Genomic DNA, 18721 nt, shown 5'->3' with positions numbered 1-18721 from the left:
ATTAACCATTCTGTATTTTTCCACACATGCTGATTTTATGGTAATCTGATTTATCTCTTTGTACTTCTCCATCTGACTGTACAGTTGTCTCATTTACGCAGCTCATTAACCAATATTTATATATTTTTTAAATCTCAGATTTTGCATGTAACATTGCTTTTCATAAAACCGAAAGTCTTTCTGACAAGACTTGTCTTTCCCAATTCTGTGAATACATTCAAACACTGGTAGATATCACATGTCAGCCTAGTCAATGTGTCTTGCTGAGAGGACTGCTATTCAATCCTGGCTGGGAGTGGACTAAAACCTAGCCAGAATGATAATGTACTATTGGAATGATTGATATCAGATTAGTCGTATAATTATCCACAGACTGAACTGTCGGTTTGGACTTGTGTAAGGAGGTAGACTAATAGGAGCAGACAAATGTCTATGAGTTACGTTTAAAGTGATATTGAATAGGAGAACACAATTTCTTTGGAAAGTGCTGGCTTACAATTCTTAACTCTGTTAATCTGTACACATTGCAAGGAAGATGTGACAGTGCCTGTGGAAAATGTTGTTGATAATTTGCTTGATGTGGACATTAGATTTCACTGCTTTGTTGGTCACCCTGCCAAGTCTTTTTGAATCAAAAATGCTATAAACATAGCAGTCTATGTTTGTCCTACTTACATTATTCTTAGTACTATTGTCACATATATGTAGTTTTATTATTATTATCTATTTTGTAGAAAATGTGAATATGGCTTCAAAATGAACCCACACAGTCTTACAAAATGGCTTCAAGGAGTCACATGATTAACCTTGGTCCTAGTGTGGACAAAAGCTAATTTAAAGAGGATAGAGTGCCTGCCCTTCACTTCAAGGCATTACATCGGTTCTGACATAATGTGATAGTTCCATTCTCGTGCGATCTCACGTTATTAGAAAATCACTCAATAGCAGCACCTTTTAAACTAATGGGGCCAGAATCACATTATAGCCAATACAGGGAAGAAAAGTTTGTGTTCGACAAATAACAGTCTAAATTCTTCAATCACGTTAAAGCCAATTTGAAGGAACACGTGTTATAGTAGAACCAATTGTATTTGATTGAGTTTGGCATCAAGAAGCCCTATCAAAAGTTATAGGGAGAGGTTGGACAAGCCACACCGTTTTAGTTCAGAGCATAGGAGACTGAAGAGGTACCTTTATAGAAATGTATAAGGCCATGAGAGGCATAAATATGCTGAATGCATTCAGTCTTTTGGAAATCAAGGATGCAAGGGCATCAGTTTAAGATTAGAGGGGTAAGAATAAAAGGAAACGTGAGGGGTAGGTTTTACACAGAGGGTGGTACACATATGGAATGAGCTGCCAGCAGTAGTAGTTGAGCACATGAACTGCATTTAAAAAGCATTTGGACAAATATGTGGAGAGGAAAGGTTTAGAACGATACTGACCAAGCGCAGTTAAATTGGGTTGGCATAGACAAACATTTTGATCAGCATGGACCAGTTTGGGCCAAAGAGCCTGTCTCCATGCTGTAGGACTCTATGACCCTCTGAATCTAAAACTAAAATCAGTGGAGTCAAGGAAAGGTCTGTCCACGGTTTGGAGTCATACATTAGCAGACGAGAAGTTCATTGTAGTTATTGGCGATCAGTCATCTCAGCACTAGGATATCAGTACAGAAGTTTCCCAAGGAAGTTTCCTAGGCTCAGTCATTTTCAGTTGTTTCATCAATGACATCTCCATTTTAAAATTAGAAGTGGAGATGTTTGCTAAATATTCCATCTCTCTCAATTCCTCATACTGAAGCTGCTATCATTCATATGCAGTAAGACCTTTACAACATTCAAGCCTCAGCTAATAAATGCCAAGTAACATTCACACCACACAGGTACCAGGTAACAATAATATTAAACAACAGAGAATGGAACCATCACCCCTTGACAATAAATGGCCTCACTGAATCACTCAGTGTCAATACCCCAGGAATTACTAATGACCAGATATTGATCAACAGGTTAGAGGCTAGGAATTCAGTAGTGAGGAACCTACCTCCAGGCCCCCCTGTCCACCATCTACAAGACATAAGTCAGGAATGTGATGGAATACTGTGACACTGTTCAGGACAATGCAGCCTGTTTCATTGATTACACACACACACACACACACACACACACACACACACACACACACCCACACAAACAAATTCACATACCTACACCTCCACATGCATCCCACACACAGGCACATCTCTATCTACATGTACCCCATTTCCCCTGTCTTGACCACTCCTACACACCCCCACACTCAGCAGCTTCTCTAATCTACACGCTCCCCCACACATCACAACACACTCTTACTCATCTACGCAAATCCCCCACACTGTACCAGACACCTGCCATGCTCCTACACAAGCGTGTACACATTACTACGTGCTCCCATCTCCATACACCCCACACCCCGAACATACTTGGCTTATTGAAAACCATCTCTTGTTTCCCTTCCTGGAAAACTTCTGAATGTATGCCCTGCTGGATATTGTTGTTGCCTACTTGTTGTCTGAAATCTTGTTTCTTGGCTACAGATACCTGTATGCACTTGGGCAGAAGGTTTGGAAGAGATGGAAGAAGCGCTATTTCGTCCTGGTTCAGGTTAGTGAGTGATCTATTCGAATTCATTTTTCATTTCTTCTTATTTTGCCTTGGGATGATGGGTATAAATGACATAAACATATTTATTTCAATGAGGTGTATTTGTGTATGGCAAGTTTTGCATTGTACTTAACTGCAGTTACCTGGGCATCCAGTTAAATATGCCCACCCAGCTAACTCGATCATGCCTGTTATTTCAGGTTAGCCAATACACATTTGCTATGTGTAGTTACAGAGAAAAGAAATCTGAACCTCAGGAATTAATGCAACTGGAAGGATACACAGTGGACTACACAGAGCACCAGCCAGGTAGTATACTGTCAGAGAGAAAACTATTGATTGTTTTATGCTCACAGATCAGAATGTTTTAATCAGATAGCAGAAAGGGTGGAATATATTGAAGAGTTGACTTTCTAACGTGATTTTATTTTTTGCTGTAAGAAGAATGCAATCGAAGTCTGCAATTTCTGTGTCAAAATGTATATATTTGCTCTCCGCAGCACATTTTGTGTGGTATTCCAGATTTTGGATTGGTTCCATCCTGCACATCACAATAAATCAATGCAAAATAACATGTATCTTGTGATGTTTCAAGTGAAGTACGTCCTTTTTGTTTTCAACTGTTTCAAAAGCCAACATAGCAGAGCCACAAGTGGGTTACACTGGTGGTCTAGCTATCTCAATTGATTGAACAGTTCCTTTCTTTGTTGTATGATTCTGTAAAAAATAAAGATTTTCAGTGTCAGGCTTTATCTCACCAAATCCTCATAGCTTATCCGTGAAAAATACTCTGGCTGAAATATAAAAAGACCTATCCTGCACAAATTATATTGCTAAGAGTTTTTGCAACTTTAAGGGCTGAAAATGTTTATCCCTTTCTCAAAAGTAATCATAAATATTCAATTAATTAAATTGAAGGAGAGCAAACTTCTGTGTGGGATGCGTGTGGAGGCGTAGGTATAGGTATGTGGAGAAACTTTGGGTGCATTCTCAAAGTCAGAGCAAGTCCAAGCTACAATTCAACAATTCAAGTGGAATAGTAAGGTGTCTATCCAAATACATGTATACGGGTTTTGGGTCAAGTCTTGACAAAGTACAAGTCTGATTATACTTGAAGTGCTACGTTCAGCTTTTGGATAATGCATTACAAAATGTTCTAGAATTGAGAAGGGTTACAGACCAGATCCTAGGTCTAAAGGAATCAGTATCAAGGAAAACCAAGAGAAGTTTCAAGTTTCAGGAAGGAAGTTGATTAGTGAGGAAGAGTTGACTTGTTAAACAAGAGGCGAGCATGAGGAAGGAAACTATTCCTTTGGTGGGCAGCACGGTGGCACAGTGGTTAGCACTGCTGTCTCACAGCGCCTGAGACCCGGGTTCAATTCCCGACTCAGGCGACTGACTGTGTGGAGTTTGCACGTTCTCCCCGTGTCTGCGTGGGTTTCCTCCAGGTGCTCCGGTTTCCTCCCACAGTCCAAAGATGTGCGGGTCAGGTGATTTGGCCATGCTAAATTACCCGTAGTGTTAGGTAAGGGGTAAATGTAGGGGTATGGGTGGGTTGCGCTTCGGCGGGTCGGTGTGGACTTGTTGGGCCGAAGGGCCTGTTTCCACACTGTAAGTAATCTAATCTAAAAATTTGATCTTGCTTATTCACTTATAGGTCTGGATGGTGGCCGGGCATTCTTCAACGCAGTTAAAGAAGGTGACACAGTTGTGTTTGCAAGTGATGACGAACAAGATCGAGTGTTGTGGGTTCAAGCTATGTACAGAGCTACAGGCCAATCCTACAAACCTGTCCCTCCATCTCAGGTCCAGAAGCTGAATGCCAAGGGAGGAAGTGCACAGCTACCAGATGTGCCTATCTCTCAATTCTGTGAGTATGCCAAACCAAGTTAATGTGACATTTTATTTATTCAGAAGCTGCAAAATGTCAATGATTTCCAGTAACACAGAGGACTGTGAGAGCCCTGTAACTTTTTTTGGCAGTGTTATATTTCCACATTTAATTATCTAATGTGTAAGCATTGCTATCAAAAGCATGTCGTTGCTAATTGCTAAGTATCCTTTGCCTTCTTTCTAAGTCAGAAACCAGATGTACCCTAAAAGATGCATGTTGGGACCATGCAGATGATCCGCGACATTAATTCTGAACTTTATGTTTCACTACAGCCGTCAGGCATCACTTCATTAAATTGCCAAATATTAGACTTATGAGACAAACTTTTGTGAACCTGCATTCATAAAGGGCAAAAAGAACTGCAGATGCAGTAAATCAGGAACAAAAATAGAAATTACTGGAAAAGCTCAGCAAGTCTGGCAGCATCTGTGGAGAGAAAACAGAGTACTGTTCTGAGGAAAGGTCACTTTACCCGAAAAGGTAACTGTGATTTCTTTCCACAGATGCTGCCAGACCTGCTGAGCTTTTCTAGCAATTTCAGTTTTTGTTCATAAAGAGCATTGTTTTTCCAGTAAGTACTGTTTTATTTGCTTTTACACATAAAACAGAGATGCTTAGAAAATAATGACGTGCCATTTTGTCTAGCAGTATGAAAATAATGAGATCTAATTATTTTTCAGGATTATTGATTGTAAACACACTAAGACATCATCAGATGTTTTCTAAGCTATAATTTATTCAAAAATTTAGTAAAGGTACAATATATAAAGAGCGCAAGTTTGACATTGCACAAAGTGCAATAGTTTAATCTTTACAACACAATACATGGCACTCAGATATACCTGATTGCATTTATAGTCCAAGGTGAACTTTATAAATTACGTTTCACATCAAAAGCGTTTTGGTGCAATCATCCTGAAGGAGTTTACACAAATTCCGATCCCTTTACATACAATGGCCAGTTGACCTCAGATTTTGGTCTTTACCTATTGAGTCTGTGTGCCTTCTCCAAGCTTTACTGTATCCTTCAGCATGCAGTCCTCTATTATGGATATGTCAGTCTGCAACACCTGGCAGTAGGGCAGGTTGAAAATCGGCAAGTTTCCGTCAAACTAATGAGCATCTTTCAGCAAGCTAATGATCCTCCAGCAGCACTGATCTTTTTCTCTGTGGGCATCCCTGAGAACAGTCTAAAGAGCACAGAAGTCTGTGTTATGGAATTACTTAGGATGAATCCAGAAAAAGTACTCCCTCCCATTTCAGATTTTCTTGACAAAGGCGGATGCCAGATGGAAGTGGGTGACTGTCTTTTTCTTGTTAAAGCTGTCTCAAGAACATTGTGCAGTGTCACTGAGTGATTGTGTGTGCATGAAACCTCTCAAGGCATGGGGCTACTTAACTACACCAAAGCACATGTTGGTATTTACCTTTAGAGTGCTGGCATTGAAGCTTTCTGACAAATGACTGTCGGATGTAATAAGATGCAGGAGTGAAACAAGCAGGGCCAGCACTTCTGGGCTTCAGGTTATACATGAAGCTCTTTGAAGACATATGTGTGCCCCAATAGCATCAATGTGAATTGCAGGTTGAATTTATTCCCTGATGGAGTAGCAGCTCAATCAAATAATTAAATCAACTTAGTACAAACATTTGGCCATGGACTCTTTGAATATTTGGAAACTGCTCACGTTTAACATTTGGTAACATGCATACTTGGCCATCTATCTCATAAATAGAATTGTTGTGAAGTCTTTTCTTGGAAGCTTTTTAAAAAAATGTGCCATTATATGTTCCAAGTGTAATTTGTTTAGAGGAGAGAGCAGGGATTCCATGCAGGAGTTTGTCATACCAGCCTGAGAATTCTTTTCTGTTACCCTCAGCAGTATGATGATGTAATCCTAACCATAAATATTGTTAATACAAAGTTCCATTACTCAGCAGTGACAGTTCTCTTCATCACAAACTTTGATGCTAATTGATTGCTTTTAACATTTCTAATGCATTTAGTTTGTTTCCTATTTTAGATTTCTCTTCTCATGTAAACTCTGGGCTAAGTTTATATGAAGTCATGGCAATAGTATGGTTTTGTTTCAAAAATCTATTTAGGAGCCAGCAGCACTAGCTGTGCAAATATTAGCATTGTTAAATAATATCACCTCCAGCATATTAAGTGGAGCTTTCTTGTACTATTAAACAAATGTGGAAAAGCTAACATCTTTACACTGTTCTATAAGAATGTTCCCTTGCTGTGCAGGTAAAGAAGTCTCAAATTGGGCTTCATACCAGTGTTGTGAGCTCTAAGTTTTCATTGATTAAGCATGCCATGCAAGCAAGAAACAAATGTCACAATATCTGATCTGTCTCCTCATCTTGCAGCAAATATATAGCTTGCGGCCTACACACCAGGTTCAGTGTCTGCATACTGAGCTGAGAAAAACTGTTGTTCACCATATCGGTCAGCTCAGCAACTGATATGTTCAGCCATAGTGATCGCAGTATTGTTGACAATGAAGGAAAATCAATTAGAGGAACTTTTAAAAGATGCAGCAGGAGAGGTTTCCACAGAATCGTCCATGAAGTGACAACCTTCTCTAAATAGACATCAAGAATAGATAAACAATAGCAAGTCATGAACAAAGGTGCATATGCTGTATTTATAGTGACTTCTCTGGTAATAGAATCAAGATGCAGGTACAACTGTTGCTACAAAGTACAAAAAATAATTTGTTCTAATTTGGAGTTAGAGGCAATGTTGGGCAGCACTCCAGCTTATGTGTGGCATGTGACAGTATTTCTTTGACCAAAGGTGAAATGAAAAATAAACTTCCATTGACCAATATCTGTTAATCAGCAAAATTGCCATAAAATAATTCTTTATTTTAAAACATCATTTTTCTTACCATTCAAAGATCCTGTTTCTAAATGCCCTTTATGCCTTATACGATGTTGACCGTGACATAAAGAGGCTAGAAGTTAGATTTTTCTTACACATGGTTTGTGGCAGGACAAATGGCAGGGTGTGCTAGCCAGCTGCCTAGTGTTCTCGAATGTAGAACACAGAACAGTGCAGCATCGGAAGGGGCCCTTCTGCCCCTGATGTTGTGCCAACCATGATTCCAAATTAAACAAATTCCTTCAGCCAGCCCTTTGTCCATAACCCTCCATTCCTTGTGTATCCATGTGCTTATCTAAAAGTCTCTTAAATGCCTCTGCCATTTCTGCCTCCACCACCATCCCTGGCAGCGTGTTCCAGACTCCTACCGCTCCTACAGTGTAAAAAAAATTGACCTCACATCTCCTCTGAAGTTTCCCCTTCTCACCTTAAATGCATGCTCCCTAGTTTTAGACATTTCAACTCTGGGAAAATTTTTCTGACCGTCAACCCTATCAATGCATTTCAAAATTGATGGGCCAATGGGCTGAGAAGTGGCAGATGGAGTTTAATTCAGATAAATGTGAGATGCTGCGTTTTGGGAAAACAAATCTTAGCAGAACTTATCCATTTAATGGTAAGGTCCTAGGGAGTGTTGCTGAACAAAGAGACCTTGGAGTGCAGGTTCATAGCTCCTTGAAAGTGAAGTCACAGGTAGATAGGATAGTGAAGAAGGTGTTTGGCATGCTTTCCTTTATTGGTGAGAGTATTGAGTATAGGAGTTGGGAGGTCATGTTGCGGCTGTACAGCACATCGCTTAGGCCACTGTTGGAATATTGCATGCAATTCTGGTCTCCTTCCTATCGGAAAGATGTTGTGAAACTTGAAAGGGTTCTGAAAAGATTTACAAGGATGTTGCCAGGGTTGGAGGATCTGAGCTATAGGGAGAGGCTGAACAGGCTGGGGCTGTTTTCCCTGGAGCGTTGGAGGCTGAGGGGTGACCTTATAGAGGTTTACAAAATTATGAGGGTCATGGATAGGATAAATAGACAAAGTCTTTTCCCTGGGGTCAGGAAGTCCAGAAGTAGAGGGCATAGGTTTAGGGTGAGAGGAGAAAGATATAAAAGAGACTTAGGGGTAACTTTTTCACACAGAGGGTGGTATGTGTATGGAATGTGGTGGAGGCTGGTACAATTGCAATATTTAAAAGGCATTTGGATGGGTATATGAATAGGAATGGTTTGGAGGGATATGGGCCAGGTGCTGGCAGGTGGGACTAGATTGGGTTGGGATATCTGGTCGGCATGGACGGGTTGGACTGAAGGGTCTGTTTCCATGCTGTACATCTCTATGACTCTAAGTCTCCCCTTCGCTTCTGCCACTCCAGAGAAAACAACCCAAGCTGTTCTAACCTCACCTTATAGCTCATACCTTTTAATCCAGGCAGCATCCTGGTAAACCTCATCTTCACCCATTCCTAAGTCTCCACATCCTTCCTGTAATTTGGTGACCAGAACTGAATGCAATACTCTGTGACCTAACAAAAGACTTATAAAAAGCTGCAACATGTTGTTGTTGATAAAAAATCCTAGTTTGCTTTGGTGGTAGGTTCATTAACACAGAGCTGGTGAACTACAGGTTGAAGATGAGTGCCGAGAACCAGTGGACTCTCTTTTGTGTACTGTAGAGGCAATTTGTTTAATTAAGCAGTGTGCTTGCAATTTTTGTTTTCAGGGACCACATAAGCGGTAAGTTGAAGTGGTTAACTTGTGCGTTGTTTACAACCACATTTTTAGATTGCTGTGAAGTAACAAGGTTTACAATGAACTGTGAACAGGACTGCTATCTGGCCACCAGCGCTGAGGCCAAGCAAGGGGAGCATCAGGGCTCAATAACTGTGGCCTGAGGGCTTTGGGGACTGTTGTGCTCAGGTTGGGAGACGGAGGCCTGGGCCAGAAATAGCACCTGGGCCCACAATTTCTCTCTCTTCGTCTGCTGGCCACCATAATATTGAGAGGCTTCCTAATCCTCCTGGCCCACAAAGCAGTTTAGGATATATCTTTGGGCTTTAACTGGATCTTTAACTGGATTGTCATCTGAAGTTGGGGAGCATGTACTTCCCACATGCTGTCTGGTTGAGTCCCGAAACAATGAAGTGATGTTTTGGGCACCTGACGCCAATCCAAATACTTAAATTAGTTGAGCACTTTTTCAGGTTGTCCCCTGGGCCACTTACTTTCGGGTTCTTGGTCAAATAGTCCAACCCTCAGCAATGGTTGGATAGTGAGTTTTATTGTACGATTTTCAGGAAAGTGCCTTCCTGAATAGAAAAGTACAATATTTCCCCACAAATATTCTAAGTTGCACTGTTGTAAAAGTTTGTTGTTTGCATTTTTTTTTTCAGTTTTTTGTAAGTAAATATATTGTGTTTAATTTTTAAAAATATGTCTATGTTTCGTCTCCTCCATTTTTAGGATCGTGCACAAATTCTCAGTATGTTTGTTGAACGGTCAAGTATGGAATTTACTTTTAATCCAACAGGTTGCTGCAGAATGAATTGATTATTCTGTTACTGAGCCAGTTAATTGTGTGCTACAACATATTGACTTCTAAAAAGGATGCACTCCGCAGCCATGAAGTTACTATTCTTGGGCAATAATGTCACACCAAATGTGTTCTAATTCCTTTACATGCATTTATTTAAGTGAAGACTTTTATAAATTATAAAACATTTGAAACTGCTTGAATCAATCTGGTAATGGCATTTTTCTATGGAATAAATTTGTAACATCTGATGCAAGGTGTGGGTGGTGTCTGTGTGAGAGAACTTGTCCATCATTTGACTTAGGAGGGATAGGCCATCCGATTCCTCAAGCCTGTTCTGCCATTTGATAAGATGGTATGTGTTTGTATGCGTGTATGTGTGTGTGGTGTATTATTCCACTCGTCATCAGTGGCTCAGTGACAAACTCAATAATTGTTTGTGTTTCTTTTTCTGTCTGTTACTCTGTAAAGGGGCAGTGCTACTCAATTGGGAAAGTGTGGGCAGGCTTACTTGTTGGGTGAGCCAAGAAAGAGCCCACATGAACAAAATACTGTTGCACTGCTGCCACATTGTCAACTGTAACAAATTTGCCTTAATTTTCCCTGAACAATCAGCACCATTGGTGTACCTGAACCAAATGGACTGCAATGGTTCAAGAAGGCATCTTACCACCACCTTCTCAATGTCAAGTAGTGAGGGATAATAAATGAAACAATACTGACTTCCCAAGATTGAATATATTTTTTAAAAATTAATGGCGTCATGGCACCTATTGCAATGTGCAGCTGAGTGCAATATACAGCTGGTCCTTTATTGTAACCACCACTGTCCAAGGTCATGCTGGAATGCTCCGTGAAACACTTCAGCCTGATGTCAAAGACTTTTAATTAGCCGCATCAGACTTTTGATCGGCACAGCCCTATATCTTTCTGTTGTCAATTTGGTTCACCTCAATATGCTTTATTCTCCTTGCTTTGCTAACATGTAGCCGGAATCAAGGGTAAGTGCTAGGTGTGTGTTGGCAACTGTCTCTGTTCCTCTTGAGTGGGCTGCGTGAACTGTCATTAGAGGCTTGTATTAGCATCTTGCTTTACCATTGTCCTTTAAACACTGCATGCAGCAGAAACCTGCTCTTTCACATGTCTACGTGCTGTGGCCTTCTGCCTTGTCTCATTTGTGCTTATAGTTTGCTCGTGCAAAAGACCTTGTTTGAAATCTATCCCCTTGGTAGTGAATTTACTTGCAATGCATAAAAGACAACAGCAGTATTTATGTATCAGTTTGAAAGTTTTGTTGAACTTAATGTTTTAATTGACTTGCAGTTTTTTTCTCATTCTTGGATTAGTTAACACTTCATTTCAATTGCAGCCTGGAAAGAATGATCCTTCCAGGGATATTAATTAATAGCCTCAAGTTTGTCATTTTAATTTCTTGCAAAATGAAGGAAAACGCAACTGAGTGAACTTGACACCAAAACAATTGCCATTTTGATGCTGCAGCAGTCAAAGACTTGACCCTGGGTGAAGAATCCAACACTGATATACTTTTTAATGTACAATCCTGTAGCAGGAATCAATTAAGGTCATGCCAGGTGAAGCTTGCTTAGTAAATTCATAGCCTCAACTGAGAAAGGAGCACAATGTGAAGGAGGTAGGGAAATCGACACAGAGGAATTGCTGGAATAACCAAGGTTTTTTCGAATACATTCATGCGTTTTGGAAGTCTTGTGGATCCCAAAGGTTCCATGAAAGAATTTGCTGTTGACCAAAAGGTTCACTTATTGATCATTTCACTTATTACAAGAAAGAAGTGCATAACCGAGCTGAAAAAACTATACATGCCTTTCATCAATCTGATTAATTTTCTAGTGTATCTAACTGGAGGTATTGTGCCTGATTCTGTGCTACACCTCAGGACGGATGTCAGGACAATGGGAATAGTGAGATTTATTGAAATGGCACCAGGGATGAGGGCCTTAAATTACATGCAGACATAAAGCTGTGACTGTTCTAGTGCAGAGAAGGTAAAGGGAAAATACACCAATGTCAAAAATTATCGAGGGACTTAATACAATAAATAGGGAGAAAATGTTTGCAATGCTTGGAGGATCAATATCCAGAGGGTAAAGATTTAAAATAATTGGCAAAAGATACAAGAGAAAGCTGAGGAGGATTTTCTTTTTAAATTCATGAACTGTATAATCTGCAGTTCTTGAAGGAGCAATGGGTGCTCATTCAGTTAGAATTTTCAATAGGAAATTGGATAGATACTTGAAAAGTAAGACTTTGAGACTGTGGTCCAGTCAAATAGTATATAGCCAGTGCTCTCTGGTGTCACTAGGTCAATTGTTACACCGATTTAAAGGAACTTACTTAAACTGTCATATCCCAAGTTTTTGGTGAAAACTTAAAACTGTATGTTTAGACTTTCTATTGACTTCCATTGACCCGTGATGTAGCCTCAATGCTGAGGATTAAAATTTAATGATTTTTTTTAACCCACTGAGTTTCAACAACCGTTTAGTTGACTTTGAGCATTAAAGTGAAGAGTTTATATTACAAATGATTAGTATTTGTCAAAGTGACAACTGTAGGTATGAACCTGCAGTTTTGAGTTTGTGTTGTGTAGAGGAACTGTCAAACTTTGTTCTTAACCCTTTCACTGGTGCAAAACTATATTTAGAAGCATCTCCTGGACAGATTTCACAGGTTGTTCTGTGACACCTGCTATCTCTCCTCATTGTTCAATTTCTGAAATTTTACATACCCTGTTATTCATGCATTGATATAAGTCTCAAAGGAAACAAAGCAGAAACTCTGACGAGCCAGTTGCAACACAACAGGAATGTAATCTCTTGATGCTCTGTAATTGGGGAAACTCGAAAAAAATCCCAGGTCTTTTGTAAATTACTGAGATACTTGATGAGTCACTGTAATGTCCCAGTTAGTTTTTGTGGGTCTCAGTTGTTCTGTAGCAGGATAACAGCGCTGACATTTTTGAGGAATTGCTGCAATGATGTTTTGAAGAAATTGTGGGATAAAAAATTTAATGCATCACAATCTTCACTGACACAGGGCTGGTTTAGCCACTGGGGCAGAATTCACTTTATCTAATTAGCAGAGCTGATTTTGCAGAGATTTATAATGCACGAGTGATAAAGTGAGTGAGCTGTAAATTATAATTCTCCACCTCCTGATCAGTTATTGACTCAGCTGCCCATCCCCATTCCATTTATCTGCAAATTCACAGATGAAGCATAATTAGTAAGGTGTTACTCTACTCTCTTCTTCAATTTTTAATTCATAAACAAGTGTCTCATGTTTTACCGAAGACATTTTAGAAGTGGGAATTCCTCAGATCATTAAATGCAGCGACAGAAACATGTTTGTGAAGAAATTGTAAATTCTCTTTTAGAATTTCAGTCAGTATTCTTCAATTAAAGTTCTGAACAGAGGATATTATTGCAAATATATTTACCCCTTCATTACCTATATTCAGCAGAGGACACATTCTACCAGATTCTTTCTAGCCTTCTGTTTGATCTAGGGAGTAGTGATTATAATGAGATCAACCAGATGGACCACATAGAATTTGATCGCCTGACTGGGACTGTTAGTCTGGTCCTATCAGGGAGCCCTGGCTGAACAGGAATGCCAGACATCCTGTTCATTCTTAGAGCTGTAACTGAGGGAGCTGGATCAGTGTCAAGGATTCTCCGCATGTAAGTAAATATGACTTGATGACGGTATACTAGCTGCTGCGGAGATGACGAGAGAAAAGCATGTTCCTGAAGAAATAAGAGTCCACAGATATTATGTAACCATTTGTGAGAAGGGCAAGGTTGGTGTGTTTAGGGAATGCTGGATGACTAGAGAAATTGAGGTTCTGGTGAAGAAAAAGGAGGAGGCATATGTCAGGTGTAGATGGCCTGGATCGAGTGAATTCCTCAAGGAGTATAAGGGTAGTAGGAATATGCTCAAGAAGGAAATCAGGAGGACAAAAAAGGGGACATAAGAAAACTTTGGCAAATAGGGTTATAGAGAATCCAAAGATATTCTACAAATACATTAAGGACAAAAGAGTCAGCAGAGAGTGAATAGGGTCCCTTAAAGATCAATAAAGTTGTCTCTGTGTGGAACCACAGGAGATAGCTAAGATACTAAGTGAATATTTTGCATCAGTGTATACTGTGGAGAAGGACATGGAAGCTAGAGAACTTGAAGAAATAGCGATTTCTTGAAAAATGTCCATATTACAGAGGAGGAGGTGCTGGATGTTTTAAAACACATAAAGGTGGATAAATCCATAGGACCTGATCACATGTATCCTAGAACTTTGTGAGAAGTTAGGGAAGTGATTGGTGGGCCTCTTGTTACAATATTCATATCATCAATAGCCATGGGTGAGATGGAAGAAGACTGGAGGTTAATGAACATGGTGCCATTATTTAAGAAAGTTGGTAAAGAAAAGCCAGGGAACTATGGACTAGTGAGCCTGACATCGGTGGTGGGTAAGTTGTTGGGGGGGGGATTAGGAGGCTTAGGATTTACATGTATTTGGAAAGGCTAGGACTGGTTAGGGATAGTCAACATGACTTTGTACATGTGAAATAGTGTGTCACAAACTTAATTGAGTTTTTTGAAGGAACACCAGAGGATTAATGAAGACACAACAGCAGGTGTGAGACTTCAGTGAGATTTTCAAAAAGGTTCTGCATGGTGGACTGCATTATTATCTCCCTGCTATAGAAAAGATATTGTGAAACTTGAAAAGGGTTCAGAAGTGGTGGAGGCAGGTACAATTGCAACATTTAAAAGACATCTGAATGGGTAAATGAATGGGAAGGGTTTGGAGGAAGATGGGCCAATGCTGGCAAATGAGACGAGATTCATAGAATGCCCACACTCTGGAAACAGGCCATTTGGCCCAACAAATCTACACCAACCCTCCAAAGTCTATCTCGCCCAAACTCACTTGTCTAGCCTATTACTCTACATTACCCCTGACTAATTAACCTACACATCCCTGGACACTATGGGCAATTTAGCATAGACAATTCACCTAACCTGCACATCTTTGGACTGTGGGAGGAAACCGGAGCACCCAGAGGAAACCCACATAGTCATGGGGAGAATGTGTAAACTCCACACCAATAGTCACCCGAAGCTGGAATCAAACCCTTGGGCTGTGAGGTGGCAGTGCTAACCACTGAGCCACTGTGCCACCACTGTATTTAGGCTAAATTAAAATATATGGTTGGCATGGAGTTGGAGCAAAGGATCTCTTTCCATGTTGTACAACTTTATGATTCCACATTTACCCGCAACAGTCATCTTTTAGTGGGGTAAGCTTTTCTGGCATGATACCATTATGGGAAACTTGACTCGTTCAATCCTCCATTGGAGACTGGACCCAGTATTTGGAAACAACGTGTTATGTTTTCCAGGTAAATGACAGTGGGGCAGATGAGAAGCAATGAGTAATTCTCCTGACAACTTGTGAACCTGCAGCTTTTTCAGTCATGAGGAGTCTAACTTTTCCTGAGGCACCAGACACTAAAACCCTTCCAGAGTTGTCAGATTTAGTTAAGGAATAATACGACCCCAAGTCACCTCTAATTTTGAGATGTTGTCAGTTTTACTCAGCAATTTGTGAACCAGGGGAATCCATATCAGGATTTTTGATGAGGCTAAGAGGACTGGCAGAGCCATGTGACTTTGACTTAACCTTTATCAAGATGCTGAGAGGTTAGTCAGTACCTGGGATTAATGATATAATCATGCAAAAGCGCCGATGAGGTGAAGCCCAACTGGTCTTCAAACAGGCACTACAATTGTCTTTGTCATTGGAAAATGTGACAAGTGGAGCATATGAGTTGCAGGGTATTCCGATGGAAGTGAACATCCTTACCAGTCAGACTGAGGCTGGAGAGCATCTCCTGAGTGAAGGCAATTGCATTGTCTTACTCGGGACATATCCTGAACAGAGGGACTCTAGGTCAGCCCACAGCAAAACCTCAAAACAAAGTCAAACCTCAACCCAATGATCAAAATTATCTTGAGGATCCAGTCCAGCAAGCCATTGTAGTTGTTGCCAGTATGCAGACTTGAGAGTCTCACTGGACTGAAATTGAGTAAGAGAATTCATAGGCCGGTATCCAGGAGAGTGTACACTCTGGAAGGTCCGCATACATCTCGTTTGGCACAGTTAACTTGCTTAGCAACATCCAAATCAGAACCAATCAAAATAAATGTTTCACTAAATGGTCACTCAGTTCTCATGGAGGTTGACACTGATTCAGTGATCGCAGAAATTCACTTTGGACTCCAACCCTTAAGTTTGTGCAAGACCTTGGCTAGACTGCAAACCTACACTGTTAAACCTTTCCGATTAAGGGTACAATGTCGGTTCCAGTTTCTTATGAGAAGCAGCAGATTCAGTTACGACCTGATTGGCGTAAAAGGCTTGGGCCCAAGCTTGATGGGACAAAATTGGTTGAGAAAGATTTACCTAGATTGGTTCAACATTTCTCAATTAGAAAACAGCCGCCTGAGTGAAATCCAAATTAAATACCCGAAGGTTTTTCAGGAAGGCCGAGGGACTACCAACTTGCTTGTTTACCAGGAAGCAATTCCACAATTGTGCAAAGTGCACCCAGTGCTATTTGTCTTATGGGCAAAAGTAGAGGTAGAAATCAAAAGGCTGAAAAACTAAGGAATCATCAATCAGTCCAGTTTGCGGAACGGGCAGCAGGGGCTGTACCAAGTGTGAAGCCCAACGCATCGGTTCGCTTTTGTAGGGATTTTAAACGAACAATAAACTGCTTTTTGCAGCTGGATAAATACTCCAGCCCTTCACATGGAGGATTTATATGCAAAACTGGCAGAGTGGCTATCATGAAGCTGGAAATGAGCCATGCATGCTGTCACAGTGGCTCAGTGGTTAGCACTGCTGCCTCACAGCGCTCGGGACCCGGGCTCGATTCCAGCCTCGGGTGAATGTCTGTGTGGAGTTTGCACATCTTCCTTGTGTCTGCATGGGTTTCCTCTCACAATCCAAAGATGTGCAGGTTAGGTGAATTGGCTATGCTGAATTGCCCATTGTGATCATGGATATGTCGGGTAGGTGCATGAGTCAGGGGTAAATGTAGAGTAATAGGGTACGGGAATGGGTCTGGGAGGATTACTCTTGGAGGGTCAGTGTGTACTTGTTGGGCCAATTGGCCTGTTTTCACACTGTAGAGATTCTATTCTACTTGCAATTGCAGTGGATTAGGATTCCCAACATAGTGCTACAGTTAATACCCATAAGGGTTTGTAAACTCTTTGGAGGGTCGGTGTGAACCCGATGGACCAAAGGGCCTGCTTCCATACTGGAGGGATTCTAGATGACATGATAACAACAGAGAAGACCAATAAGGAGAAATGAGAGGACTTGGACATAGCACATTTCTCCAAGGTGGGTGGACGCCTTACTAGAAACAAATGTGTTTTCAGGTGCTCCAAGTGACGTTCTTGGATGACAGAGTTGGCAAGACCAGGTTACACCCATTAGAAGATGAAGGGAGATTGATCAGAAGTGCACTAGAGCTTAGATATTTCGTTGGCCTGGTGAATTATTACAGGAAGTTTGCACAAGTTCAACAAGGTTCCCCATGGGAGACTGGTTAGCAAGATAGATCTCACGGAATACAGGGAGAACTAGCCATTTGGATACAGAACTGGCTCAAAGGTAGAAGACAGAAGGTGATGGTGGTGGGTTGTTTTTCACTGAAGGCCTGTGACCAATGGAGAGCCACAAGGATCGGTGCTGGGTCCACTACTTTTTGTCATTTACATAAATGATTTAGATGTGAGCATAAGAGATACAATTAGTAAGTTTGCAGATGACACCAAAATTGGAGGTGTTATGGACAGCAAAGAAGGTTACCTCAGATTACAACAGGATCTTGACCAGATGGGCCAATGCGCTGAGAAGTGGCAGATGGAGTTTAACTCAGATAAATGTGAGGTGCTGCATTTTGGGAAAGCAGGACTTATACACTTAATGGTAAGACCCGAGGGAGTGTTGCTGAACAAAGAGACCTTGGAATGCAGGTTCATAGCTCCTTGAAAGCGGAGTCGCAGATAGATAGGATAGTGAAGAAGGTGTTTGGTATGTTTTCTTTTATTGATCAGAGTATTGAATACAGGAGTTGGGAGGTCATGTTGCAGTTGTACAGGACATTGGTTAGGCCACTGTTGGAATATTGCATGCAATTCTGGTCTCCTTCTTCTGGGAAAGATATTGTGAAACTTGAAAGGGTTCAGAAAAGATTTACAAGGATGTTGCCTGGGTTGGAGGATCTGAGCTATAGGGAAAGGCTGAACAGGCTGGGGCTGTTTTCCCTGGAGCGTCAGAGGTTGAGGGGTGACCTTATCAAGGTTTACAAAATCATGAGGGGTATAGATAGGATAAATAGACGAAGTCCTACCTCTGGCGCAGGGAGTCTAGAATGAGAGAGCATAGGTTTAGGGTGAGAGGGGAAAGATATAAAAGAGATCTAAGGGGCAACTTGTTCACACAGAGGGCGGTACATGTATGGAATGTGCTGCCAGAGAAAGTGGTGGATGCTGGTACAATTGCAACATTTAAGAGGCATCTGGATGAATAGGAAGGGTTTGGAGGGATATGGACCGGGTGCTGGCAGGTGGGACTAGATTGGGTTGGGATATCTGGTCAACATGGATGGGTTGGACCAAAGGGTCTGTTTCCATATTGTATAT

At 40.9% G+C, this 18721-nt stretch overlaps 1 protein-coding gene across 4 annotated transcripts in view; it reads left to right on the top strand.

Annotated features, from left to right (window-relative positions):
• Window positions 1-18721, top strand: part of cadps2 (Ca++-dependent secretion activator 2) — a 727075-nt gene that overhangs the window by 453434 nt on the left and 254920 nt on the right. For all 4 annotated transcript variants that reach the window (XM_060839929.1, XM_060839928.1, XM_060839926.1 and 1 more), the window contains exons 9-11: window positions 2579-2645; window positions 2846-2954; window positions 4303-4515. In XM_060839929.1, coding sequence (XP_060695912.1) covers window positions 2579-2645; window positions 2846-2954; window positions 4303-4515 — 389 coding nt within the window. The remainder of the gene's footprint in view (window positions 1-2578; window positions 2646-2845; window positions 2955-4302; window positions 4516-18721) is intronic.

This window comes from Hemiscyllium ocellatum, chromosome 19, assembly GCF_020745735.1.
Source record: "Hemiscyllium ocellatum isolate sHemOce1 chromosome 19, sHemOce1.pat.X.cur, whole genome shotgun sequence".
Classification (NCBI taxonomy): Eukaryota; Metazoa; Chordata; class Chondrichthyes; order Orectolobiformes; family Hemiscylliidae; genus Hemiscyllium; species Hemiscyllium ocellatum.
This window is presented reverse-complemented; position numbering and strand designations above follow the sequence as displayed.